We start from the raw sequence: 27543 nt of genomic DNA on the forward strand, positions 1-27543 counted from the left end.
TTCGTTACCCGAGACCGCCACCAGAGCCAGCCGTCCGCCCGCTCACCCCCGCGCACCGATAGCGCTTGGTTTTTTTCTTACGGTTTTCCTCCCCGCTGGTTTTTCTCCTCCTTAACGAGTGTATTGCCAGGGTTTTTTTTGTTTCTTATTCTTTCCGTCGTTCGCCGTTTTCTTTTGATCTTTTCTGTTCTGTGCAGTTCCACGCGCGCACGTCTCCCCAGTGCCTGATCTTTGATTCCTGCCCCCACATGCGCACGTATCGGTCCCCTTCATTCGCTAGATCAGGAAAGACGTCGCCCAGTTCTGCAACCACACGCGTGAACGAGGCTGGGGACAGTCTGCACCGTGAAGGCTGCGATTGTGTTACCCGATGAAGCTGGCAACAGGCACGGTGAGGATTTTTTTTCCATGGTAACTAGCATTAACTGTAAATACAATGACTAGCTTTTCCCGTTTGAATACAAATATTTTACACCAACATCAGCATGGTCATTTACAAACAAGAAATTGGCACTGTAAATACAATAACTTTGCCACAACTAGTTCATTTCATTCGTAAGCATATTTTCAATTTGAATACAATAGTTTTACCCCAGCCTCAGTCCTTGTCAGAATAAATGAGAGATACAGAGAGGGACCTCCCTGTCCCTGCCAAGACCCATTTCGTTGGTCATAGACGGATCCAGACCAGCTGCCGACATCAAGCTTAGTTCTCTGGTTCTGTTGATCTGCGTCGTCGTTAGCTAATCAACCTGCTTCCTATGGCCTTCAATTATAGCTGATACGTCATCTGAAATGCAGCAAAAACTGTGCAAAAGGAGAACTTATGCTTGATCTGAAATGCAGCACAAAGATCACCTCAGTAGGATGCATTGCTATCTTGTGATTCCTAACTAGTATATCTTTGCAGTTTGCACCAATGAGTGTTTACAATATTTAAGAAAGAACACTGATAGCATGAGCATAATATTGTTCTTCAGAAGGTGAAATGGTCATGGAGTAAAAAATTACACAAACTATTTTTTACTTCTTACTAGGAGTGTCTGAATTGAACCAGGATAGCATGATTGCTCTCTTATTATCAGTAAATAGTCAGCTAACAAGATAGTTAAGAAGAAAAATCCACACTGTATGTAGCACCATGCCGTTATATATACTTCATAGCTCACAGAAAGACTGAACTGGTCCATATTATGCTCATGACAGGGGGAAAAGAGATGTGTCATGCATAATCAGAAACTGAAATTTCAGAATACATAAGCATGCATATGGACACAAAAGCCAATCAGATGTGGGATTTATGAACATATGAACAGCAATTTGTCCCCCAAGAATTTGAACTAAGACAACCATATATTGAACTAAGAAGCGATACTGGCAGGATTTCATAAAACTAACCACAGGTAGTTTGATAGATATATCAGTACTACATTATGCCTAAAGTCTAATAGGTGCAATCCAATAACTAATAAGAGATACTAAAAGAATTTCAAAAAAATAATCAAAGGTAGTTCAGTAAGAAAACCTTGGAATCAACACTCTGATCTAGCCTTTGCTGCATATCTTGAACAAGTAATTAAAAAAATATAAATATCAAGAAGACTGCAGCTTGCAGTACCCATCTAATGCACCAGCGAAAATAAAATTATCAGGAGCAAAAGTATAAACTGATCACAGTTGGAAACGAAAATGAACCAGCACCTGATGTTTCGCAAGATGATCCTGGGCGGCTGGCGTTCAGCACCTGGACAGAAGGTACCCTGCAAGACCTGTTCAGGTTGAAGCCAGCAAATATTTGGGGCCTCATGGCACGTTGCTGCAAGTATGCTTGTTGCCACAGCTCGTCGATTGGTAATTGGCATCGCCACCAGGCGCTGGCATCGAAAGGACCCTGTGCTGGCGTTCCTCATGAAAAAGGGCATAATCATGAGCAAGGCGAGTAGTAAAGTGGGTACACCTCAATTAGGGTCCAATGGTGTCGGTACCCTGTAGCAGGGATACCCACTCTTATTGCAGCAAGGCAGGACCCGCTTAGTTATCCGTAACTGCGCGGAAAGGACGGAGTAGCCAGGCCCCACGGGTCAGGCTCTTTCCTCACCAGGCCAATGGCCCCGAACCCGTTCCCTGCCTGGGGATGGGTCCGGAGACGCCACGTGTCTCTAAAGAAGGGAAGCTCCGAGCTGACAGCCGAGGCCTCGGACCCCGCATAGGGGTCCGGGACCTCCTGCGCCATCCGGACCCCTTACCGCGTGGGGGTCCAGAGCCGCCACGTGTCCCGGAGGCACGGGCGCGGGCTCGTGCGCGAGTCCGCCGCTAGGAGACTCGCCCACCCACCGCATTTAATGCGGTGGTTGAGGCGTGCTCTATCGCCGCGGCACGCGGGACAGCCTTTGTCAGGCCTCACTGTGCACCGCGTATTACCAAAGTGCACAGTGCAGCCGCCTGTGCCGCACTCGCGCAGAGCCCGTCTGCAGCATTAAATGGATATGACGGCACGGCACTTTTCCATCATGCCGCCTACGCCGCTCCCTACACAGCCCGTTCAGCTACGTGGTAGGCGACGCCACTAGCTGCGTCTGGCATCGTCCCGACAAGACAGCGCCTGGACATGATGAACGAGGGACTCCAGGAGCAGGCAAGGGATTCCAGGAGAGAGATCTCTATTGCCTGCAATGCCATGATGTATGAACAGTACATTATTTTATACTACATCGTTGGGCCCACTTGTCGGGGACCCAACAGCCATGTACGCGCCTCCCTTGAGATATAAAAGGGAGGCGCTCGCTGCGCACTGGGGGCTCTCCGGACACACAAACTCTCGCACTCTCTCACTCTCGTGGGAGGGCAATACAACACACAGTGGACGTAGGGTATTACGCTCCGGCGGCCCGAACCACTCTAAATCTTGCTGTGTTCATCGTGTTCTTGAGTGAGATCTTACTGGGACTAGCTAACCCCCCGAGTTCACACTCTCTGGGCTAGGGCGGGTGCCTTCCGCCACCCGGCTGTGGTTTGCAGCACCACGACATTTGGCGCGCCAGGTAGGGGGCTTTAGCTGGTCGCAGTTCATCTCTTCTTCGTCCCCATAGTTCGCGTGGACGACGTGGAGATGACGGAGGGTGTGGCGTCCTCCACGCCACATGCCTCTCGCGTTCCTGCTCCAGGGGCAACTGTGCCTGTGGAGCAGCCACCGTTGGCGGCGGCGCGCGCCGCTCGCCGGCAAGAGTCAGGGCGCCCATCAAGGGCCCCCTCACAGGCTGCGAGCGGCGGAGCGCTGACAGTGGCTAGGGAGTTGCTTCGCAACCCCCCGGCTGAGGCAGCCTCGCCAGACACCCTGAAGCAGTGGCAGGACGACGTTGACCGTCTCCTCCACCTGGCTCAGGCCTCCCCCAGTTCTGCAAGGACTGGGCAACAAGCTCCGCCCGGCAACGCGGTGGTACCTTACCACCAGCGTCAGGGCGGTGCGTCGGCGTCCGTGCGCTCCCCTACCGTGAGGGGAGCACGAACAGAAGACCTGCGGGCGGAGTTCAACCGCCGGCGCGCGGGAGAGGATGCCCACATCTCCGTTGAGAGGGCGCGAGAGCGCCGTCTTAACATTGAGGGCCGCAACCTCAACGCCGACTTGGACGTGGTAGCACCCAAGCCCCCGGTGAACGCCCGGATACAGCCAGGCGCACCAGTTGCTGGGGTGGGCTGCGCTGCGCTGGCGGAGCACCTCCGCGCAGTGTCATGGCCATCCAAGTTCCGCCCCCACCTGCCGGAAAAGTACGACGGTACCACTAACCCGTCGGAGTTCCTGCAGGTGTACGTTACCGCCATCACAGCGGCTGGTGGTAACGGCGCCGTCATGGCAAGCTAGTTTCATGTAGCCTTGTCTAGGCCAGCCCGGACCTGGCTCATGAACCTCACACCTGGGACGATCCAGTCCTGGGAAGAGCTCTGTGCGAGGTTCACAGCGAACTTCGCCAGTGCATACCAGTAGCATGGTGTGGAGGCACACCTCCACGCCGTGAGGCAAAAACCCGGAGAAACGCTCCGGGCCTTCATCTCGCGCTTCACCAAGGTACGGGGTACCATTCCTCGTATCTCAGATGCATCTATTATCACTGCTTTCCGCCAGGGGGTACGTGACGAGAAGATGCTCGAGAAGCTGGCAACGCACGAGGTGGAAAGCGTCACTACGCTTTTCTCCCTGGCAGACAAGTGTGCCAGGGCTGCTGAGGGTCGTGCATGGCACTCAGCCCCCCAAGACGGAGACGCCAAGGCTGGCGGCTCCGGTGCTACTGCTCAGGGCGGTGGCAAGAATAAGAACCGGAATCGCGGGGAACCGCAATCAGGCGGACCAGTCGTTGCAGCAGCAACGGCTGGGGGCCAGAATGCACATGGCAAACGCCCTCGCCCGCAAGGTGGAAGCGGAGGTTCATGCCTAGTGCATCCCACCGCTCGCCACAGCGCCGCTGACTGCCGCGAGATCCAGATGCTCGCGAAGCGGGTCAGTGGGCGGCGTGAGCAGTCCTCCAAAGACGGCTCACCCCCTCCTCGCCAGCGGGCCGGCAAGGAGAAGGCTTCCGACAGCGGGGCCGCTGCCGGGGAGAAGGAGCTGGGGTACCAATCCCCCGCTCGAGAGCTGAAGGGCGTCTACCACGACGATGACTCTGATTCCGACAACGGCGACCGCCGTAAGAAGCTGTACGTAATGTACGGCGGAAGCTGGGAGCTTGTCTCCCGGCGGGACGTGAAGACCCTTCGCCGGGAGGTCCTTTCGGTGAAGCCGGGGGTCCCGAAGGCGGCGCCGCACCAGAGGTGGATGAACACCACCATCTCTTTCGGGCCATCCGACTGCCCGGAGAATATGGCCGGAGCTGGTGTACTACCTCTAGTCACCGCTCCTGTCATATCCAACGTAAGGCTCTATCACGTGCTGATTGACGGTGGGGTTGGCCTCAATGTCATCAGCTATGCAGCGTTCAAGCAGCTGCAGATCCCAGAGTCCAAGCTGACTCCCTCTCGCCCATTCTCTGGAGTGGGCCCACATTCGGTGTTCCCTCTGGGGAACATCACATTGCCGGTCACGTTCAGGACCGAGAAGAACTTTCGCACAGAGAGCATTCTGTTCGATCTTGCGGAAGTGAACCTCCCGTTCAACGCCATCATTGGCCGGCCGGCGCTCTACCACTTCATGGCCATTGCTCATTATGGGTATTTGGTCTTGAAGATGCCTTCCCCTGCTGGAGTCCTCACCGTGCAGGGCGACCGCACTGCTGCCGTCGCTGCAGTTGAGAGACTGCATGCTTTGGCGACAGAGGCTGCACGTTCCGAGGAGGATCCATCCACCTCGCAACCCAAGGCGCCTGCTAAGGCTCCCAGGGTCCAACCGTCCGATCCGGACCATGTTCCCGTGAAGACGGTTCAGATTGGAGCGGACTCCACCAAGACCACCCGCATCGCGAGGAATCTGGAGGAGAAATAGGAAGACGCGCTCATCGCTTTCCTCCGGGCAAATGTCGACGTGTTCGCCTGAGAACCGTCACAGATGCCCGGGATCCCCAGGGAAGTGATCGAGCACAATCTGAGGATCTACCCCGACGCCACGCCGGTGCGCCAGAAGCCTCGGAAGCAGTCCGTGGAGCGACAGAACTTTATCCGCGAAGAAGTCCATAAGCTCCTACACACCGGCTTCATCGAGGAGGTCCACCACCCCGAGTGGTTGGCCAATCCGGTCGTCGTCCCAAAGGCCAACGGGAAGCTTCGGATGCGCATCGACTACACCGGCCTCAACAAGGCATGTCCTAGAGACCCCTATCCTCTTCCGCGTATCGATCAGATCGTGGACTCCACCTCCGGGTGTGACCTTTTGTCTTTCCTAGATGCATACTCTGGTTTCCACCAGATTCAGATGTCTAGAGAGGATAGGAAGCATACTGCCTTTGTAACAGTAGATGGGCTTTATTGCTACATTGTCATGCCGTATGGTCTATGGAATGCCTTACCCCGTTTGTACGAGCTATGAACAAAACCTTCTGTAATCTTATTAGAGATATTGTTGAGGTTTATGTCGATGACATTGTGGTCAAGACTAAGGTAGGGTCAACACTAGTGGAGGACCTGTCCCTCGTCTTCGACCGGTTCCGTGCCACGCGCACGAAGCTGAACCCCGAGAAGTGCATTTTCGGCATCTCAGCAGGGAAGCTGCTGGGTTTCCTGGTCTCACATCGAGGCATCGAGGCAAACCCAGCCAAGATCAAGGAGATCGAAGTGATGAGGCCTCCTGGCCGCATCAAGGATGTCCAGAAGCTCACTGGATCTCTCGCTGCTCTTAGCCGCTTCATATCGAGGTTCGCTGAGAGGGCCCTTCCCTTCTTCAAGCTATTGAGGAGGTCCGGTCCATTTTCTTGGACCGAAGAGGCTGAACAGGCCTTTCAGGAACTGAAGCAGCACCTCACCTCGTTGCCAGTATTGGTGGCTCCAGAGCCCGGTGAGCCGTTGTTTCTGTATCTTGCTGCGTCTGCGGAGGCAGTCAGCATGGTGCTGGTCGCCGAAAGGACGGAGCAAGCTCGTCAGGGGGACACCAGGGTCTCCCCGGCCAAAGATGGTGAGCCGGACCCCGGACACGGGGGCCCGTCAGCCTCACCTCTGCCTGAAGCCCCAGACCCCGCACAAGGGGGTCCGGAGGAGCCTTGTGCCAGTAGGAACCCAGAGCCGTTGGGGGCCCAAGGACCTGATGTGGTGGATAAGGGCGAGCTGGACCCAGTAACCAGGGTTCGGACTGTCCAAAAACCAATTTACTACGTCAGTGAAGTCCTCCACGAGGCGAAGGCCAGGTATCTTGAGACGCATAAGCTTATCTATGCAATACTTATTGCGTCCAGGAAACTGCGCCACTACTTTCAGGCACACCAAGTTGTCGTAGTGACCTCTTACCCATTAAGAGCGATCCTGCACAACTCCAATGCCACAGGCAATATCGCCAAGTGGGCGGCAGAGCTGGCTGAGTTCCAACTGGACTTCCAGCCACGCCATACAGTCAAGAGCCAGATCCTGGCTGATTTCATAGCGGAATGGACTCCTTCCCCAAGTAATTCTGGGGGTCCGGTCGTCAATGCTGGACCCCCGGAGCAGGAAAATAGGGCACCAGTCTTCACCGAGCCCCACTGGACACTCTTCTTCGACCCAAACGGAGATCAGCTGAAGTACATGGTGCACCTTGAGTTCAAGGCCACCAACAACATGGCGGAGTATGAAGCTCTGATCTTTGGCCTGACGCAAGCCCTCTCATTGGGGGTCCGGCAGCTCCTGGTGAAGGGAGACTCCCAACTAAACATCAAGCAGGTCCGAGGGGATTGCAACTGCAACAATCCCCAGCTCACGGCATACCTCATACACATGAGGAAGCTCGAGAAGGACTTCGACGCCTTGGAACTACAACACGTTCCCCGCGAGCATAACTCAGCAGCAGATGATCTCTCTGCGAGAGCATCCACCTGGGCATCCGTGCCCGAGGGTGTCTTCGAAAGACGGCTGCTGAGACCTACCGCCCAGCCTGCCGAGCTAGGTGAAGGGGATCAAGCTAGCACCTCGAAGCCAGCGGTCCCGGCAGCACTCCACCTGTGGTGCCCAACCTGGGCCGTGTGCCCTGTTGAGGATCCTAGTGACCTCACAGGGCCACCCCCACCTACTCAGGGGGTTCCCGATGCATGGATCTCTGAGATCCGGGACTACCTGAAAGATAACATCCTCCTTGATGACGATGTGTCCGCTGAGCGCATAGTCCGATTGGCTAAACGCTACACGGTGGTAGAAGGGGATCTCTACCGCCGTGGCGCCAACGGTGTCCTCATGCAGTGCATTTCCCAAGGAGAGGGCCACAAGCTGCTCGCGGAGATCCATGGAGGCGAGTGCGGAAGTCATTCCTCCTCTTGCACGCTTGTTGGCAAGGCCTTTCGGCATGGCTTCTACTGGCCAACAGCACTCCAGGATGCGGCTGAGCTGGTAAGGTCCTGCAAAGCATGCCAATTCCATGCAAAGCAAATACACACCCCGGCTCAAGCTCTGCAGATGATTCCGCCCTCATGGCCATTCGCTGTGTGGGGTGTGGATATCCTGGGGCCATTCCCCCGGGCTGTCGGCGGGTACCGGTTCCTCTATGTCGCCATCGACAAGTTCACCAAGTGGCCGGAAGTTACCCCTGTGGTGAATATCACTAAGAAATCAGCAGTCGCATTCCTCAGGTCCATTGTGTGCAGATTTGGCGTCCCAAACCGCATCATCGCGGATAACGGGACCCAATTCAAAAGCAGACTCTTCCAAGAGTACTGTGAGGACATCAGCATCCAGCTATGCTTTGCGTCCGTAGCACACCCCCGCAGCAATGGACAGGTTGAGAGATGTAACACCCGGTTTATAAAAGAGCATAAACCGAGCAATCATATACGTGCCAGGATCAAGTCACACGTATATACAACAGAATGAACAGTATATCACAGCACATATCACGAATAAGACATAATAAATCGAAATACGAATGTTATTTATTACAATAATGACAAAAGGTCTGATACAGCGGAAGCGAAGTACAAATACGATAAAACTCTCCGAAGCTGAGCAGGGCGCCACAGGGACGTCGACTGGGAGACGAACACCTAGAAGTCCTCGTAGTCCTGGTAGCGCTGAGCGAACTCCCTCGTGTCGGCAGGAACTGAGCAGCAGTAGCGTAGGCAAGAGGAAAAAGTAGAGAAGAGGCAAGAGTGAGTACACAACTTGTACTCAACAAGTATAACACAAACTATGAGACTCTAAGGTTGGCTGACTCAACTGCATTAGCTTTTAATCTTGGCAAAATTTTATTAAAGCTATTTACTACAAGTTGATGAATTACCATTAACCCAGTTTCATAGTAATTAGCCAAATTTAAACATGATACTACTGAGAACCAAACCGAAACCAAGCCACCATGGTAACCCCGAGAGGCACCTTCCTCGTCGGAAGGAGACAACCCCACTAATCAAAAGGAGGATCTGGGCCGCTCATAACCGTGAGCACGGCTAGTATACCAGTTTTACACTCTGCAGAGGTTGGACATCTTTACCCACAAGTCGTGAGCTATGCTAGAGGTTCATCACACTTCCTTAGGTGAGATGACTAGCGACTCACTACGAGGCCGTTACAAAGAATCTCGTTGGTAAGGCATAACCGCGAGAGTTAGGTCAGCAACGATGGGGCCCACCTCACGGGGGTACAAGCACAGGTACGCAAACCAAGCACAGACCAGCCGGAGGAGCAGGGACCATTGAAGCTTACTACTCTTGCCCTGCAGGTAAGTTACTCCAAACCAAAAAGACCTAATTAGTAAGCCAAGTCTATCCCATTCTAGCCTTGTTGTAGCGCTGTTGTCCCAGGTTGTCGCTCTATGAACCGGTCCTTATGGAGAGTGGCCAACCAAGCACTAAGCACCGTGCTGGCCCCCTAAACCATGTTTCTACAAAAACCATCTTTTAACGAGACGTGAGCCACTCATCCACACAGAGGGCCACCCTCAGAATTAAGTTCAAGTAAACCATTAATCAAATTAATTAAAAAGGACCAGAGTGTGTTATAGCACAGCAACCTAGCACAACTAACCAAAATGCAACCCAAAGGTATATATAAAGGATATAAAGTGGCTAGGACAATCCTTATAGGCATACAATATTAACATGCAGTATGAAAATGTATTTAAAAGTGATAGGTTGTTCATGTTATACTTGCCTTCCTCGTACTGCTCCTGCTGCTGCTCAAAGTGCTCGGAAGACGGCTGCTCCGAGTACTGGTACTGGGGCTCCTCCGGTAACTCAGCGTCTACTCACGAACACATGGCCAAAACAATGCACAATAATAAGCATACAAGCAATCACTAACAAAAACTAAGAAACAGTACATCAATACATAAAAACAGCACACTAAACTGGTCTAAAACTATTCTACGCATTACAACGATCGCGTGGATATAAAGAACGCCTAAAACTGGAGCTAAAACGCATAATCTAGGCCAAAAACAAGTTCTAGGGGCTTATCTGCGAGAAAAACTAAGTTTCAGGGGGTTTTCTGCAAAAACTGAGGACTAAGACGTAAATAAAAGTTAAACTCAGGGGCTAGCGCATAAAAACTCAAGGGCTGGACTGCGGGCGTTAAAACCAGGAAGGTCAGGGGGGGTTTTGGGTAAAAACCGGGGCCTAGTTGTAATTACTTTTGAGTGGTTGTGGATTGCGGGTTGATTTCAAACAAAAGGAGGGGCTCTTTAGAAAGATTGCCAGCCGAAGCGGTATCTTTAAATCAGGCTCGTTGGATCGCAATTTAGCGGTTTAGATCTAGCGGGGATGCGATCTAATCTGGGCCATTGCCTCCAGATCGGGCGGCCCAGGGTGAAGGGAGCGCGGAGCGGCGGCGCGTTACCGCCGGCGACGAATCCCGCGGCGGGGGATCGCCGGTGATGGCCAATCCGGCGTTCCCGTGGCCGTTTTGGACAGCAGCTTGGCCCTGGAGCTTGTTCGTGGCATGCGTAGTCCACCTGAGGTGCGGGTTGGGTCTGGGGAGGTCCGGAGCGCGGAGTTCATCGGCCATGGAGGCTCTGGACGGCGTGACCTCACCGGAGCAGGCGATTCGATGACTCCCGGGGGCTACGGCTACCAAATTTAGCGCGTAAAGATAGGGTGGACCGGGATGTGGCTCACCGAGGGCGCGGGACGGTCGGGTTCGCAGCGCAGGAGGTTGACGGTGTGAAACGGCGGCGAGGTCGACTCGGTGCTTCGCGGAAGTGGACGTCGAGGTGTGCTCCGGCGTCCTGGTGTCCTCGGATCGGTTCGTGAAGATCCTGCGAGGGCGAAAAGGGGGTCAGCAGGCACGGAGCGGCGACGGCGGCATGGGATTGCAGCGGCGGTCGAGCTCACCGGCGGCGCTGCACAGGCAAAATTCCCGTGCTGCAGGGCCTGGGAGTCGCGAGCAAGGGCTCGGCGAGCTTCGGGGCGTCGATGTGGGGCTAAGGCGGGGATTTGTGGGGGCCGTGGTGCAGCGGGGAGGTGTGCTCGCGGCGGAGCAGAGGCACGGCGGCACGGCGGGGCGATGAGAGTTAGGGTTTGGGGCGGCGGCTGCGATGGGGATGAGGCGCAGAGGCCGCGGGGTGCGATATAAAGCAGGCGGGCGGGATCTGGGCGTCCGTGCCGTTGAGCACGCGGGCGAGGACTTCGCCGGGGATCACGGCCGATTTCCGTTGCGCGGGCGAGCGACTCGGGAGGAAGGTGACGGCCCTAGCGCGCGGGGCCGGGCTGGCAGCGGGAAGGGAGAGACGCGGGCGCTGGCGTGCGGGCGAGCAGCGCCGACAGATGGGCCCGGGGCGTTTGCTGGCTTCGGCGCGGGTGAGCGGGGGCTCGCGTGGGCGCTGGGCGACGCGCTGGAGCAGGCCGGCGCGAGCTGGGCCGGAGTGTGGGCCGGTGCGGAGCCGTGCTGGCTGCCTGGGTCGGGCCGAGCGGGAAAAAGATGAGGGGTGAACTGGGCCCACGGGAAGGGAGAGGGAGGAGTGGGTTTGGGCTGTTGGGTTTTGGGTTCCCTTCCTTTTCTATTTCTTTTTCCTTTCCTCTCAACTCAAAATTATTTGAATTCAAATGAATTTGAATTCAAACTCCTATACAAACAAACAAAATAAAACCATGCACCAACATGAATGCAACAACAAAATTTAAACCTATGATAAAATTTTAATTACTTAAGGAACAAAATTGAATTAAATGCCATACTAAACACAATAAACCTTAGAAATTTAAATAAAGCCAATTAAATTTATTATAAAATGCTGAAATTTAAACAAGGGCTATATCCGTCGCAGCTTCTCTCCTTGGGCTTTCCCATTATTGCTGGTAGATAAGAAGGATGGCTCGAAGAGAATTTGTGTTGATTATCGGGAGCTGAATGCAGTCACTATCAAGAACAAGCATCCACTGCCCCGTATTGAGGATCTCTTCGATCTGCTTCGAGGTGCTCGTATATTCTCGAAGATTGATCTTCGCTCGGGTTATTTTCAGCTGAGGATCCGTCCTGGGGATATTCCGAAGACGGCATTCACTTGCAAGTATGGGCTGTATGAGTATACGGTCATGTCCTTCGGCTTGACTAATGCCCCGGCTTTCTTCATGCATCTGATGAACATGGTCTTCATGGATTATCTGGATGTCTTTGTGGTGATTTTCATTGATGATATTCTGATCTTCTCCAAGACAGAGGAAGAGCATGAGGAGCATCTGAGACTCGTATTGCAGAGATTGAGAGAGCATCAGTTGTATGCCAAGTTCAGCAAGTGCGAGTTCTGGATTGACGAGGTTCCATTCCTCGGTCATGTTATCTCTCAGGGAGGCATTGCTGTTGATCCGAGCAAGGTGAAGGATGTGCTAGAGTGGGAAACACCGCAGACAGTAAAGGAAGTCAGGTCTTTCTTGGGCTTAGCTGGATATTATCGGAGGTTCATTGAGAATTTCTCCAAGATCGCGAAGCCTTTGACTTCTTTGCTGGAGAAGAATGTGGCTTTCGTGTGGACTGATGAGCGTCAGAGGGCCTTTGATGAGCTGAAGAAAAGGGTGACTACGGTGCCAGTCCTGACTCTGCCAGACCAGACGAAGAGATTCACGGTATATTGTGATGCTTCGAAGGATGGTCTTGGGTGTGTTCTGATGTAGGAGGGCAGAGTGATTGCTTATGCTTCATGGCAGTTACGTCGGCATGAGCTGAATTATCCCACTCATGATCTTGAGTTAGCCGCAGTTGTGCATGCTCTGAAGATTTGGAGGCATTACTTGTATGGGCAGCGGTGTGATATCTACACTGATCACAAGAGCCTCAAGTACATTTTCACACAGAATGAGCTGAACATGCGGCAGAGGAGATGGTTAGAGTTGGTCAAGGACTATGATCTGGAGATTCACTATCATCCGAGGTAAGGCCAATGTTGTAGCAGATGCTTTGAGCAGGAGAAGCTATGTCAACATGGCCGTGGCTTTCCAGATGCCTCCAGAGTTATGTGAGGAGTTCGAGCAGTTGAGTCTGGGCTTCTTGCATCATACTTCCAGTGCAGCATTTGAGGCAATACCGACTCTAGAGTCTGAGATTAGGCAGCATCAGAAAGATGATGAGAAGCTGCAGGAGATTCGTGAGTTGCTCAAGAAGGGCAAGGCTCCTCATTTCAGAGAGGATGATCAGGTTACTTTGTGGTACAAGAACCGGATCTGCGTGCCTGATGTGCATGATCTCCGGAAGTTGATTCTAAGTGAGGCCCATGATACAGCTTACTCTATTCATCCGGGCAGCACGAAGATGTATTATGATCTGAAGGAACGTTTCTGGTGGTATGGGATGAAGCGTTCAGTGGCAGAGTACGTGGCTATTTGTGACACTTATCAGCGTGTCAAGGCTGAGCATCAGAGGCTAGAAGGTCTATTACAGCCTTTGAAGATTCCAGAGTGGAAATGAGAGGAAATCACTATGGACTTCATTGTTGGGTTGCCTTGTACTCAGAAAGGGTACAACTCTATATGGGTAGTAGTGGATCGATTGACGAAGGTTGCTCACTTCATTCCAGTGAACACTACTTACTCCGGTGCTAGACTCGCAGAGTTGTACATCTCTCGGATTGTCTGCTTACATGGTGTGTCCAAGAAGATCATATCTAACAGAGGGTCTCAGTTCACTTCTCGGTTCTGGGAGCAGCTCCATGATTCGTTGGATACGAAGCTGTGTTTCAGTACGGCTTATCACCCTCAGACAGATGGGCAGACAGAGAGGACCAACCAAGTGTTGGAGGATATGCTGAGAGCTTGTGCTATTCAGTATGGTACTAGCTGGGATAAGTGCCTGTCATATGCTGAGTTCTCATATAACAACAGCTATCAGGCCAGTCTGAAGAAGTCCCCCTTTGAGGCATTGTATGGCAGAAAGTGCAGGACTCCTCTCTATTGGGATCAGATTGGTGAGAAGCAGTTCTTTGGCCCTGAAATCATAGATGATGCAGAGCAGATGGTTCAGGCTGTGCGAGAGAATCTGAGGATTGCACAGAGCAGACAGAAGAGCTATGCAGATGGCAAACGGAGAGACCTGACTTTCAGTGTTGGTGACTATGTGTACCTGAAGGTGTCTCCGATGAGAGGAATCCGCAGATTTAATGTCAAGGGGAAGTTAGCACCTCGGTATGTGGGGCCATTCAAGGTGCTAGAGCGGAAAGGCGAAGTTGCTTATCGCCTGGAGTTACCTCTCAGCCTTTCAGGAGTTCATGATGTCTTCCATATATCTCAGCTGAAGAGGTGTCTGCGAGTACCCGAGGAGCAGGCACCACTGGATGGAGTGGATGTGCAGGAAGATCTGACTTATACTGAGCATCCGGTGAAGATTCTGGAGACATCAGAGAGGGTTACTCGGAACAAGCGCATCAAGATGTGCCGAGTTCAGTGGAGTCACCACAGTGAAGCTGAGGCTACATGGGAGCGAGAAGATGAGCTGAGGAAGACATATCCAGATCTCTTTGCTAGCCAGCCCAGCTAAATCTCGGGGACGAGATTTCTTTAAGGGGGTAGGGTCTGTAACACCCTAGTTTAAATTTCAGCATTTTATAATAAATTTAATTGGCTTTATTTAAATTTCTAAGGTTTATTGTGTTTAGTATGGCATTTAATTCAATTTTGTTCCTTAAGTAATTAAAATTTTATCATAGGTTTAAATTTTGTTGTTGCATTCATGTTGGTGCATGGTTTTATTTTGTTTGTTTGTATATGAGTTTGAATTCAAATTCATTTGAATTCAAACAATTTTGAGTTGAGAGGAAAGGAAAAAGAAATAGAAAAGGAAGGGAACCCAAAACCCAACAGCCCAAACCCACTCCTCCCTCTCCCTTCCCGTGGGCCCAGTTCACCCCTCTTCTTTTTCCCGCTCGGCCCGACCCAGGCAGCCAGCACGGCTCCGCACCGGCCCACACTCCGGCCCAGCTCGCGCCGGCCTGCTCCAGCACGTCGCCCAGCGCCCACGCGAGCCCCCGCTCACCCGCGCCGAAACCAGCAAATGCCCCGGGCCCACCTGTCGGCGCTGCTCGCCCGCACGTCAGCGCCCGCGTCTCTCCCTTCCCGCTGCCAGCCCGGCCCCGCGCGCCAGGGCCGTCACCTTCCTCCCGAGTCGCTCGCCCGCGCAACGGAAATCGGCCATGATCCCCGGCGAAGTCCTCGCCCGCGTGCTCAACGGCACGGACGCCCAGATCCCGCCCGCATGCTTTATATCGCACCCCGCGGCCTCTGCGCCTCATCCCCATCGCAGCCGCCGCCCCAAACCCTAACTCTCATCGCCCCGCCGTGCCGCCATGCCTCTGCTCTACCGCGAGCACACCTCCCCGCTGCACCATGGCCCCCACAAATCCCCGCCTTAGCCCCACATCGACGCCCCGAAGCTCGCCGAGCCCTTGCTCGCGACTCCCAGGCCCTGCAGCACGGGAATTTCTCCTGTGCAGCGCCGCCGGTGAGCTCGACCGCCGCTGCAATCCCATGCCACCGTCGCCGCTCCGTGCCTGCTGACCCCCTTTTCACCCTCGCAGGATCTTCACGAACTGATCCGAGGACACCAGGACGCCGGAGCACACCTCGACGTCCACTTCCGCGAAGCACCGAGTCGACCTCGCCGCCGTTTCACACCGTCAACCTCCTGCGCTGCGAACCCGACCAGTCCCGCGCCCTCGGTGAGCCACATCCCGGTCCACCCTATCTTTACGCGCTAAATTTGGTAGCCGTAGCCCCCGGGAGTCATCGAATCGCCTGCTCCGGTGAGGTCTCGCCGTCCAGAGCCGCCATGGCCGATGAACTCCGCGCTCCGGACCTCCCCAGACCCAACCCGCACCTCCGGTGGACTATGCGTGCCATGAACAAGCTCCAGGGCCAAGCCGCTGTCCAAAACGGCCACGGGAACGCTGGATTGGCCATCACGGGCGATCCCCCGCCGCGGGATTCGTCGCCGGCGGTAACGCGCCGCCGCTCCGCTCTCCCTTCACCCTAGGCCGCCCGATCTGGAGGCAATGGCCCAGATTAGATCGCATCCCCGCTAGATCTAAACTGCTAAATCGCGATCCAACGAGCCTGATTTAAAGATACCGCTTCGGCTGGCAATCTTTCTAAAGAGCCCCTCCTTTTGTTTGAAGTCAACCCGCAATCCACAACCACTCAAAAGTAATTACAACTAGGCCCCGGTTTTTACCCAAAACCCCCCTGACCTTCCTGGTTTTAGCGCCCGCAGTCCAGCCCTTGAGTTTTTATGCGCTAGCCCCTGAGTTTAACTTTTATTTACGTCTTAGACCTCAGTTTTTGCAGAAAACCCCCTGAAACTTAGTTTTTCTCGCAGATAAGCCCCTAGAACTTGTTTTTGGCCTAGATTATGCGTTTTAGCTCCGTTTTAGGCGTTCTTTATATCCACGCAATCGTTGTAACGCGTAGAATAGTTTTAGACCAGTTTAGTGTGCTGTTTTTATGTATTGATGTACTATTTCTTAGTTTTTGTTAGTGATTGCTTGTATGCTTATTATTGTGCATTGTTTTGGCCATGTGTTCGTGAGTAGACGCTGAGTTACCGGAGGAGCCCCAGTACCAGTACCCGGAGCAGCCATCTTCCGAGCACTTTGAGCAGCAGCAGGAGCAGTACGAGGAAGGCAAGTATAACATGAACAACCTATCACTTTTAAATACATTTTTATACTGCATGTTAATACTGTATGCCTATAAGGATTGTCCTAGCCACTTTATATCCTTTATATATACCTTTGGGTTGCATTTTGGTTAGTTGTGCTAGGTTGCTGCGCTATAACACACTCTGGTCCTTTTTAATTAATTTGATTAATGGTTTACTTGAACTTAATTCTGAGGGTGGCCCTCTGTGTGGATGAGTGGCTCACGTCTCGTTAAAAGATGGTTTTTGTAGAAACATGGTTTAGGGGGCCAGCACGGTGCTTAGTGCTTGGTTGGCCACTCTCCATAAGGACCGGTTCATAGAGCGATAACCTGGGACAACAGCGCTACCACAAGGCTAGAATGGGATAGACTTGGCTTACTAATTAGGTCTTTTTGGTTTGGAGTAACTTACCTGCGGGGTAAGAGTAGTAAGCTTCAATGGTCCCTGCTCCTCCGGCTGGTCTGTGCTTGGTTTGCGTACCTGTGCTTGTACCCCCGTGAGGTGGGCCCCATCGTTGCTGACCTAACTCTCGCGGTTACGCCTTACCAACGAGATTCTTTGTAACGGCCTCGTAGTGAGTCGCTAGTCATCTCACCTAAGGAAGTGTGATGAACCTCTAGCGTAGCTCACGACTTGTGGGTAAAGATGTGCAACCTCTGCAGAGTGTAAAACTGGTATACTAGCCGTGCTCACGGTTATGAGCGGCCCAGATCCTCCTTTTGATTAGTGGGGTTGTCTCCTTCCGACGAGGGAGGTGCCTCTCGGGGTTACCTTGGTGGCTTGGTTTCGGTTTGGTTCTCAGTAGTATCATGTTTAAATTTGGCTAATTACTATGAAACTGGGTTAATGGTAATTCATCAACTTGTAGTAAATAGCTTTAATAAAATTTTGCCAAGATTAAAAGCTAATGCAGTTGAGTCAGCCAACCTTAGAGCCTCATAGTTTGTGTTATACTTGTTGAGTACAAGTTGTGTACTCACTCTTGCCTCTTCTCTACTTTTTCCTCTTGGCTACGCTACTGCTGCTCAGTTCCTGCCGACACTGAGGGAGTTCGCTCAGCGCTACCAGGACTACGAGGACTTCTAGGTGTTCGTCTCCCAGTCGACGTCCCTGTGGCGCCCTGCTCAGCTTCGGAGAGTTTTATTGTATTTGTACTTCGCTTCCGCTGTATCAGACCTTTTGTCATTATTGTAATAAATAACATTCGTATTTCGATTTATTATGTCTTATTCGTGATGTGCTGTGATATACTGTTCATTCTATTGTATATACGTGTGACTTGATCCTGGCACGTATATGATTGCTCGGTTTATGCTCTTTTATAAACCGGGTGTTACAAGAGAGCAAATGCAGAGATCCTTAGGGGACTCAAGACCCGCACCTACAACTACTTGAAGAAGCATGATGCCAAATGGGTTGACGAGCTTCCGTGCGTACTATGGGGCAACCGGACCACACCCAGCCGAGCCACCGGGGAGACTCCGTTCTTCCTGGTCTACGGGGCTGAAGCATGCCTTCCCCCTAGAAATTCACCTGGGCTCACCACGGGTCCAGGCCTTTGACGAATCCATGCAGGAACAGCTGCGGCGTGACGACGTGGACTTCGTTGATGAGCGAAGGTGGCGAGCAGCAATCCGAAATGCACGCTACAACCAGGCGCTCCGGCGTTATCATTAACGGTTCGTGCACAATAGGGAGCTCCGGGCTGGCGACCTCGTCCTCAGACGGATCCTGAGCCGAGTAGGGCTCCACAAACATTCCCCCAGCTGGGAGGGGCCCTTCAGGGTTACAGAGGTATGCGGGCCCGGATGCGTTCGCCTCACCACAGAAGATGGAGTGCCGCTGCCCAATACATGGAACATAGAGCATCTGCGTAAGTTCTACACCTAGGCAGAGCCGGAAAATAATCCTTTCCTTTGTAATAAGATAGAGTTACCAGGCGGCCCAGAGCGGTTGGGGGCCACCCTCGTAAACCCGACCTCTGGCATCCATCGCACCGTCGGCTAACGCGCGGCTCAGAACGGTAGAGGTCCGACCTCGTAAACCCGGCCTCTGGTATCCATCGCGCAAGCCATGTACATCAAGATTGCAAAGGAAATAATTTCTCCCAGTTCTGTCTTTGTGTCAAAATTTAAATTCGCATTCCGATTCTCAAGTTTTTACCTTTCTAACCCCCGCGGGGACCTCTGCCCTTGTTGCTACAACTAAGATCTGAATTGAGTTGCTGGACTGCCGTACAGATCCGGACCCTCTTGCTGCTGGAGAGGAGTCCAGACCCCTAGGGACCTACTCTGGAGAGCGGGTGCTTGTTTCCTGGGGTGGTCCGGAGTCCTGTGTAGCTGCTTAGCTGGTTCCGTACCCAAAAGCCTACACACTCCACCACCCTGTAACGAGTACTCTAGTACCTGGAGCCGGGTAATTAAGGGCCCGGACCCTCTTCTAGCTCAAGAGTTGGTTTCCTAAGTCCAACACAGCATGTCCAGTCCTATCCCTCAAAGGATCGAGTACAACAAAGTGACCTTGCCCACTGATGCGAGAGGCCTGGGACGATGAAGCCAGGTCCGGGAAGATCGTGCTGTTTCCTGGAATGGTCCGGAGCCCTGTGTAGCGCCTTAGCCTGGTCCCGTACCCTAAGCCTACACACTCCACCACTTTGTAACAAGCACTGAGTAACCTGGACCTGCGCATCTAGAGACCCGGACCTTGTACCAGCCTGGCACTAGTCAGGGATGAGTCCCGCGGGCCTGTTACTAAGCTGTAAATTTGAAGTGGTACACAGGTTAAGTCCTGACTGGTGGTAGCTTGCCTCAAACCATTGAGCCTACCTACCAGGGGGTCCTAGCATCCGCTTCAAAGCCTTCATGCAGATCAAGGTCCAGTCTCAATGGTAGACAGACTCAAAACAACTGAGTCTATCTCCCAGGGGGCCCGGAGCATCCGCTTCGTCCCACACATCACGAACGGATTCTGCATGCGTCAAACAGCTAAGTTGCAGTATCATTGCTACTGTATAAGTGAACTTGATTCTTCTCCCTGTAGTTCTGTATGCTACACAGGGAACAAGGCGCTTGCTCGTTTTACAAACTATGCAGCCCTATGCCCAAGGAGGTCCGGAGTATCTTCTACGGCTCAGGTGGCAGACAGGTCCAAGCAACTGAACCTATCCACCAGGGGGCCAGGGCGCCGGGGTGCTGCCTACCGCAAATCAACAACTGACAAACAGCTAAGTTGAAGTTTCTTCTATTTCAAAAATTTCAACTAATACAATGTTTGTTACATAGTGCAAAAAGAAAAAGATACAATCCCCAGCTTAAGGGTCCGCAGGCTCTCGCTTGAAGTAGGCGGCGACGAAGTCAACGACCTCCTGCACGCTGTCCTGAGCGGCAGCCTCCGTCTCCGCTACAGGGCCATCGACCACGGGCGCCAGCGAGATGGTCGGGTCGTGGCTCCGGAAGCAGGTCAGGATGTGCTCCGCCACCATCCGGATCAGCTCGCGGCCCTCGGTTTCGAGCTGTCCAGCAAGGACCGGCCCCAGGCGCTGGAGCCTATCCGAAGCAGAATTCAGCACCGGGAGGGCGTCAGCTATCGAAGCTAGCGGCTCCGCCACCTGGATCGGGCTCAGTCCAAGTGGCACCAGCGCCAGGCTCGCTTCAGTCGCCCAGTCAGAGATCCGCTGGGCCTCCACGCGCTGGTCCTCCTGGTGCTTCCGGACCGCCTCCCGGACCGCCTCTTGCACCCGGGTGTCCAGAGCCGCCTTGGCCACCTCCACCTCGCGGGACCTCTCCTCGAGTTTGGCCTCCTTCCGCTCCGCCGACTCCTTCAGCTTCTTGAGCGAGTCTAGCTGGCGGCCAAGTTCCTTCTCTATGCCGGTGGCGTGGGCCTCCCGTGCATAGAGGGACTCCCGGGCCTCCTCCAGCTCCGCCTCGGCATGAGTCAGCTTGCCTGCTCTCTCCTACAGTTGCTCGCGCAATCCCTGCAGAGTAGCAGAGAAGACGTCGAGCTCCTGCCTCCGGACCTCGAGGACCTCGCTGCGAGTCTCCAGCTCGGACTGTTGAGCCGCGAGGTGAGCCTCGAGGTCTGATCGCTGAGCCGCGAAGCCAGCAACCTCCAGGGTGAAATCCTTCTCCCGCTGCGCCAGGGATTTCTCTCGGTTCGACACTGCGAACTCCCGGTCAAACACCTTCCTAAGGTTGGCTCGGTAGGCCTCTTGGTCCGCCTTGAGCTTCGACCGAGTTTTTGCAGCGCGGGAGGCTTCAGCCTTCGTGTGCGCTTCCAGGCGGGTGTGCTAGTCGGAGAGGCGCTGGCGCTCGCTCTCCAGAGCAGACCACTCCCGCCGGAAGGCCGCCTCGGCGGAGGAGGTTGCCTCCTCGATGGACCGCCGAACCTGAAACAACACTTGGGGGAGGGGAGTCGCATCCTCCTCTGGGAGTTGGAGCTGCAGAAGTCGCCTGCCAAAGACCACCTCCAACTCCTCCTATGCAACAGGACCGGAGCTAGAGGTGGGGACTTCCGCTGTAGCACTTGTCTCCAGCGCCTCCGCTGCCGCCGAGTCCGATGCAGCCGTGCCCAGCTCTGGCGCCTCCGCCGCCGCCGCGTTGGGTGCGGCTGCGCCCAGCACCGGCGCCTCTGCCGCCGCAGCATCGGGGGCAGCGGCGCCTAGAGCCAGCATCTCAGCTGCCGCGGCATCGGGTGCGGCAGCACCCAGCACTGGCGCTTCCGCCACCGCCGTGTCGGGTGCGGCTGCATTCAGTACCGGCGCCTCCGCCGTCACCGCGTCGGGCGCTGCTGCACCCAGCACCGGCGCCCCCGCCGCCGCAGAGTTGTGCGCTGCTGTGCTTGAAAATGACACGCCTGTCAGCATCACGTCACACACCACTGGGCTGGCATAGGTCGCTGTACCTGAGGGTCCCGCACCCGCTGTTGCCGTTGCTGTCAACGCCGAGGCCGTGGTCGCCTGGGCACCAGCTGACGAGCCGGCGATGATAGAAGAACCGCTGGGGCGAGGAGCCCTGGTAACAAAGCGGAGAAGCCTTTAGGAAAAAAGCAGAGCACCGGCGTAAGGGAAGAAAGCAGGATAACACTAACCCAGAAGTACCGGGTACCCAGCGTCCTCGGAGCCCCGGCCTCTTCTCCTGCGGCTGCTGCTGCTGCCCCTGCAGCTGCGATGCAGGCGCAACCCGGGCTTGTTCCTGCTGCTACTGTCCCCGTGGCTGCGGCAGGGGCGCGACCCGGGGTTGCACCTGTTGCTGCTGTTGCCGCCCTCGCGCCTGTTGCCGCTGCTCTTGCGGCTGCTACTGCTGCTACTGCTGCTGCCGGCGGGAGGAATTCCTCAGCGGCGATGGTGGTGGTGCAGCCGCCCCAGAGGATGCGTGGGGGCCGGCAGCCTGGGAGCTACCCTGGCCCGCGCCCTCAGAAGACCTCTGGTGCTTCGCGGCGGGCTCCGAGACCAGGGTTCCGTCGCCCCTGAGTAGCCTGCGCCGGCCTGCGTCTCCCGACGATGCACCGGAGCTGCTCTGTGCCCGGCTGGAACCGGCTGCGGCCGCGCTGCTAGCCGCGGCCTGCTTCCCCTTCAAGGTGGCGCCAGACCCCGTAGCTCTCAGCGTAGCTTGATCCCCGGACGCACCAGGGATCCGGAGCCCACGGTTCGGGTCGCCTCCGGTCTGGCGTGGGGCCAGTCCCCAGTCGTTCAGAGTTGGCAGGGTAGCCAGCACCGCCACCCTCGCGGGGTCCTCACAGAGGGGGACTATGCTCTGCGGGAGGATCAGGTTCTCCGGGATGAAGGCGTCCCCCATCACGTTCCGCACCAGAACCTCCAAGGCCTCCTGGGTCAGGTCGCTCCCCTCTCCGCGTTGGGTCCTGCTGCAGTCGTTGAGGCCGGTGAAGTTCCACGCAGGACGCGGCCGCTGCTTCAGGGGAGCGATCCGGCGCTTCACGAAGTCTCCGAGCATGTGCCACGAGGTGAGGCCGCTCTCCGCCAGCGACCTGAATCTTGTCCAGCACAGAGTCGAACTCCGGCTGCAGCGACGGCTTGGCCCTCCAGGATGCCTTGTCGGAGGCGGGCCCCTCGGTCGGCAGGGCGAGGCGCTCGTTGGCTTCGGTGGTGGCGATCACCCAATCCCTGCGCCACTCCTCCCACTTTCCGCCAGCAAGGCCGGGAATGTAAGGAGTCGCCAAGGTCACTCCTCATCTGGAAGTAGTACCCCCCCCACCTCGTCCTTGCTCCTTCCGGACCTCACCAGAATGAAGAAGTAGCGGAAGAGGATGACACAGGGCCGCACTCCCACGAACATCTCGCATAAGTGCACGAAGATGGACGTCAGGAGGAGGGAGTGTGGCGTCAGATGCTGAAGTTGGAGGCCGAAGTCTTCTAGCAGCAGCAGGAACGAAGAAATCGGCAGTCCCACGCCGGTGGAGATGTGCGAGGTGAATAGCACAAACTCCCCGGCGCGGAGGTTGCCAAGGGGAACCGAGCCTGCTCGCACCCCCCCAGCCAGGTCTCCTGAGCACTCCACCCAAGCAGGCGGCGCACTGTGTTCAACTCTCCCTCGGTCTGGTAGCGGCGGGGATGAACAAGGGATGTCATCTCTTGGTGGAATGAGGAGCAGCCTGCGTAGGGGAGAGAAGGCAAAGGGGCGCAAAGGCTAGGAGGAAGAAGACGAATGCGGGAAAGTAACCGCGGAATGCGGTACGCCCCATTATAAAGCCTGACTCAACCGGCGCGCCCTGGAACCGTCATCAGAACCCAAGCGACGCCCGCGCCTGGTGTTAACCGCCCAGTCCATGACATGGGGGCCCAGGCCCACTTGTCGGGGTGAGCGGGTAACCAACAAGGGTGCAAAAAGACGGGATCTGAACCATCGCCCGCGCGCGCGCGGAGTGAGGCGGAAGCTGAGCTGACGTGTGCGTATTAAGCGCTGGCGTGGCCGAGCTTTTCGGGAACTGCGCCGGTGGTAAATGATCCGTTTACTCCGGCTGCAACAATGCCGAGCGTCGCGTGCGTGACTAGGTGAACCACTGTGTGTGGGGGCCATGAGTCAATAAGCCGTTGCGATGTGACGAGACAGCAAACAACCCGATGGACGGTCAAAGCCAGTCAAGACCCCTGCAGTAAGAAGCTTCAAGCTATGCAAAGCCAAATTGCAGTAGTGGCCCCACCTGCGGGTTTGTACCTCCCCCAAGGTGGGCCCGGGGGCCACTGTCGGTACCCTGTAGCAGGGATACCCACTCTTACTACAGCAAGGCAGGACCCGCGTAGTTATCCGTTACTGCGCGGAAAGGACGGAGTAGCCAGGCCCCACGGGTCAGGCTCTTTCCTCACCAGGCCAACGGCCCCGGACCCGTTCCCTGCCTGGGGATGGGTCCAGAGACGCCACGTGTCTCTAAGGAAGGGAAGCTCCGAGCTGACAACCGAGGCCTCGGACCCCCATAGGGGTCCGGGACCTCTTGCGCCATCCGGACACCCTTACCGCGTGGGGGTCCGGAGCCGCCACGTGTCCCGGAGGCACGGGCACGGGCTCGTGCGCGAGTCCGCCGCTAGGAGACTCGCCCACCCACCGCATTTAATGCGGTGGTTGAGGCGTGCTCTATCGCCGCGGCACGCGGGACAGCCTTTGTCAGGCCTCACTGTGCACCGCGTATTACCAAGGTGCACAGTGCAGCCACCTGTGCTGCACCCGCGCAGAGCCCGTCTGCAGCATTAAATGGATACGACGGCACGACACTTTTCCATCATGCCGCCTACGCCGCTCCCTACACAGCCCATTCAGCTACGTGGTAGGCGACGCCACTAGCTGCGTCTGGCATCGTCCCGACAAGACAGCGCCTGGACATGATGAACGAGGGACTCCAGGAGCAGGCAAGGGATTATAGGAGATAGATCTCCGTTGCCTGCAACGCCATGATGTATGAACAGTACATTATTTTATACTACATCGTTGGGCCCACTTGTCGGGGACCCAACAGCCATGTACGCGCCTCCCTTGAGATATAAAAGGGAGGCGCTCGCTGCGCACTGGGGGCTCTCCGGACACACAAACTCTCGCACTCTCTCACTCTCGTGGGAGGGCAATACAACACACAGTGGACGTAGGGTATTACGCTCCGGCGGCCCGAACCACTCTAAATCTTGCTGTGTTCATCGTGTTCTTGAGTGAGATCTTACTGGGACTAGCTAACCCCCGAGTTCACAACCTCTGGGCTAGGGCGGGTGCCTTCCGCCACCCGGCTGTGGTTTGCAGCACCACGACAAATGGTTTAAGTGGTTTGTTAACAAGCACAATCAAACAAGTTTTAGGATTGATATGGCAGACCGGTATATGTGGTAAAGCAAACACATATTTAAGAACTCGATTGACAATTATTATTATTTTTTTTTGCTGAGCATATGACCTTCTAGTAGTGTCTTCCCGCGGCGACCCATGCTGAGCATCTTCAGTGTGTGAGGGCAGAGAATCTGCACATAAACGGATATTAGCGCGCGAAAAGTAGATGCAATGAGCTACGATTTTTACTACACATTCAAGTTTGGCACTTTAGTAATAGACAGAATGAACTATTAATTATCTCGCCTATGGATCAATTTTGCAGAATATTATTAATGCATCAAACATATAGGTAACCTAGCAAAGAATATAACCCAGAGGTGAATTTCAAAAAAGATAATATAAGAAGGTGGATGCTGGCAGCAGGAATTCATAAAGCTGACCAAAGGGCTAGAACAGTTAGCAAGAACATGGAATTGGAGTACTATACAATGATCGCAGAATAAATTGATATGTAGTCAATCGAAATACATCTTCACAGAGCACGAAGGGGGAATTGGAGCAGGCAGCGAATATGAGACGATTATGTACCAGAAGACTCCATCAGTGCAGCGTCTCACGATGATGGCCGGAGGCGGGTGAGTCGAGGACGCGGCAGATCAGCGACAGGCTACCACCGGGGCGGCGGAAGGGGGGGGTGTTTGGCTCGGCGCTGGAGCTGGCCGGCTCAGCACGGGACAAAAAATCGACGCGTCGTCAGCAACGTGGAGGGCGGCGCAGGCACTAGCCGGAGTAGCAGGCGGGGGTACCACTCAAATCGGCGGCCGGCACAGGAGGTGGAGGCGCAGGGACTCACCGGGGCGGGCGGCCCAGACCCTCGCAGGCGCAGAGCACGGCGGGCAGGGAACCGCGGGGGCCGGAGCTGCAGCTCGCCGGCGCGGCACGGACGACGGCAGCGCGCGGGCGGGGGGCGTCGCGGGGGCCGGGGCTCGCCGGGCGACGCGGACGCCGGCGGCGCGCGGGAGCAGGAGCTGCAGCTCGCCGGCGCGGCACGGACACCGGCGGCGCGCGGCGGGGGGCATCGCGGGGGCCGGAGTTCGCCGGGCGTCTGCGCAATGAATCGTCGTCGCCCTCCGCCACCGCCGCCCCCACCGCAGTGCGCTCGGGCACCAGCGACGGTGCGGGCGCGGGCGCCGGCGGCGGGCTGGTCACCGGCGGCGCCAAGGATGCCTCGGCGCGGTCCAGCCGCAGCCGCCGGCCCGAGCGGAGCGCCCGCGCACGGGACCACCGGGTGAGCTGCGAGGTGGTTTGCAGCGGCGCGGGTGAGGCGGTGGGCTCGTCCGGCGGTCGTGGTGGCGGGGCGCGGTCGACGGACTGGCCAGGGCTCGGGGCAGCGGCGGTGGCGAGCGCTGGGGACCGGCGGCGCACGGAATCGCGCGGCGCGGGGAATCGCGAACTGCAGCGGAACTGCGAGGTGGAGGAAACCGCTGCAACGTGGGGGGCGCGGGGTGGGAGAAAAACCAGCCGCGGCGTGGGAAAAAAACCGGGCTCCCGCTGGGGAGTCGGGTCGGCCTGAGTGCGGGGGTGGGCTCGGGTACTGAATACGTTGGGTATCATATAGTACTACTATATATATTTTTTTTTCTTTTTTCTTTTTTTCATGGACATTGGTTTGTCCATTTTTTTGTCATGCTTCTTGGGCATGCCATCTTTTTCTCTCTTTTTTTTATAGCCCATGCCTCATTTGAAGGATACTAGAAAGAGATCATTAAACATGGAGTTTTATTTCGTGGATGGATGGAATGGCATAGCTTAGTTTAGCTGGTGGAGTGCACATGATCTTGATCAAACAAGTATGAAAGACACCTCACTAGGGTCACAAAGTTTGATGAAGCTCAATGCAACAGCAAGGCACATATGTGTAAAAATTTGCGTCATAAAGGTCAACATATGGCTTTGGTAGGACAAACACTTGGAGTTGTAAAGCTATGTAGGTTTTTTTTTATAAAAGTTTCCCAGACACATAAGCAGATAAAGTAAGGATTGCTCCATCAAACCATATCTCACTACTCAACAACTTAACAATTATGGGTTTCCTAAGATATGATTCACAAGCTCAGACTTAGCAAAGAATAAAAAGTATGCAAGCCAATCATAGAGAAGCACAGAGCCAGATGATATTTTGAGTTTAATTCTAATGATTAAGTAATTGCTTCCATTTAAACTCATAGGTTAGGGAGAGCATGAGGGGTAGAGTGCACAAACCGTCGCGATGAAGATAATCAGAGCTAGTGCTAGTCAGCCAAACCTGAGGTTCCACTGCCCAATACGAGCTCTGATTCGTCTTGGCTTTTTGCATTCTGGTTTGTTCGGTGTTGTGGATGTGTTGTGGGAGATCTCGAGTGTATATGCATGAAAGTTCCGAGAGATCTCCCCCACACTTGTTCTTATACCTGGTTCTTATTCAAAAATAAAAATATGGAAACAAAGTAATAGCTCTACCGGTTTTAAGAACCAAGGAGCTTCTAAAATTTATTGAAACTGAAATTTAATCTCACCAAAATACTTACTC

At 54.9% G+C, this 27543-nt stretch overlaps 1 protein-coding gene across 3 annotated transcripts; it reads right to left on the minus strand.

Annotated features, from left to right (window-relative positions):
• Positions 1 to 507: 507 nt before the first annotated feature.
• Positions 508 to 25785, minus strand: LOC120679806. Of its 3 annotated transcripts, none has more exons than XM_039961467.1 (4): positions 25563 to 25785; positions 25099 to 25162; positions 1702 to 1896; positions 508 to 790 (listed from the first exon to the last, which is right to left on the minus strand). In XM_039961467.1, exons 1-4 carry the CDS (start codon positions 25573 to 25575, stop codon positions 787 to 789), a joined length of 276 nt encoding a protein of 91 aa, XP_039817401.1. In that variant the 5' UTR covers positions 25576 to 25785; the 3' UTR covers positions 508 to 786. The 3 variants fall into 3 exon arrangements, with proteins under 3 accessions (XP_039817401.1, XP_039817399.1, XP_039817400.1); XM_039961465.1 differs by having other exon boundaries at positions 508 to 807; XM_039961466.1 differs by having other exon boundaries at positions 508 to 835.
• Between the last annotated feature and the right edge of the window lie 1758 nt (positions 25786 to 27543).

Source organism: Panicum virgatum, chromosome 6N, assembly GCF_016808335.1.
Source record: "Panicum virgatum strain AP13 chromosome 6N, P.virgatum_v5, whole genome shotgun sequence".
NCBI classification, from domain to species: domain Eukaryota; kingdom Viridiplantae; phylum Streptophyta; class Magnoliopsida; order Poales; family Poaceae; genus Panicum; species Panicum virgatum.

Coding starts and splice junctions, on each gene's coding strand:
- LOC120679806 (XM_039961465.1), bottom strand. Junction 1,897..25,098: donor CGGGAAGACACTACTAGAAG/GTCATATGCTCA, acceptor GAGGAACGCCAG/CACAGGGTCCTTTCGATGCC. Junction 808..1,701: donor ATCATCTTGCGAAACATCAG/GTGCTGGTTCAT, acceptor CCTTTTGCACAG/TTTTTGCTGCATTTCAGATG.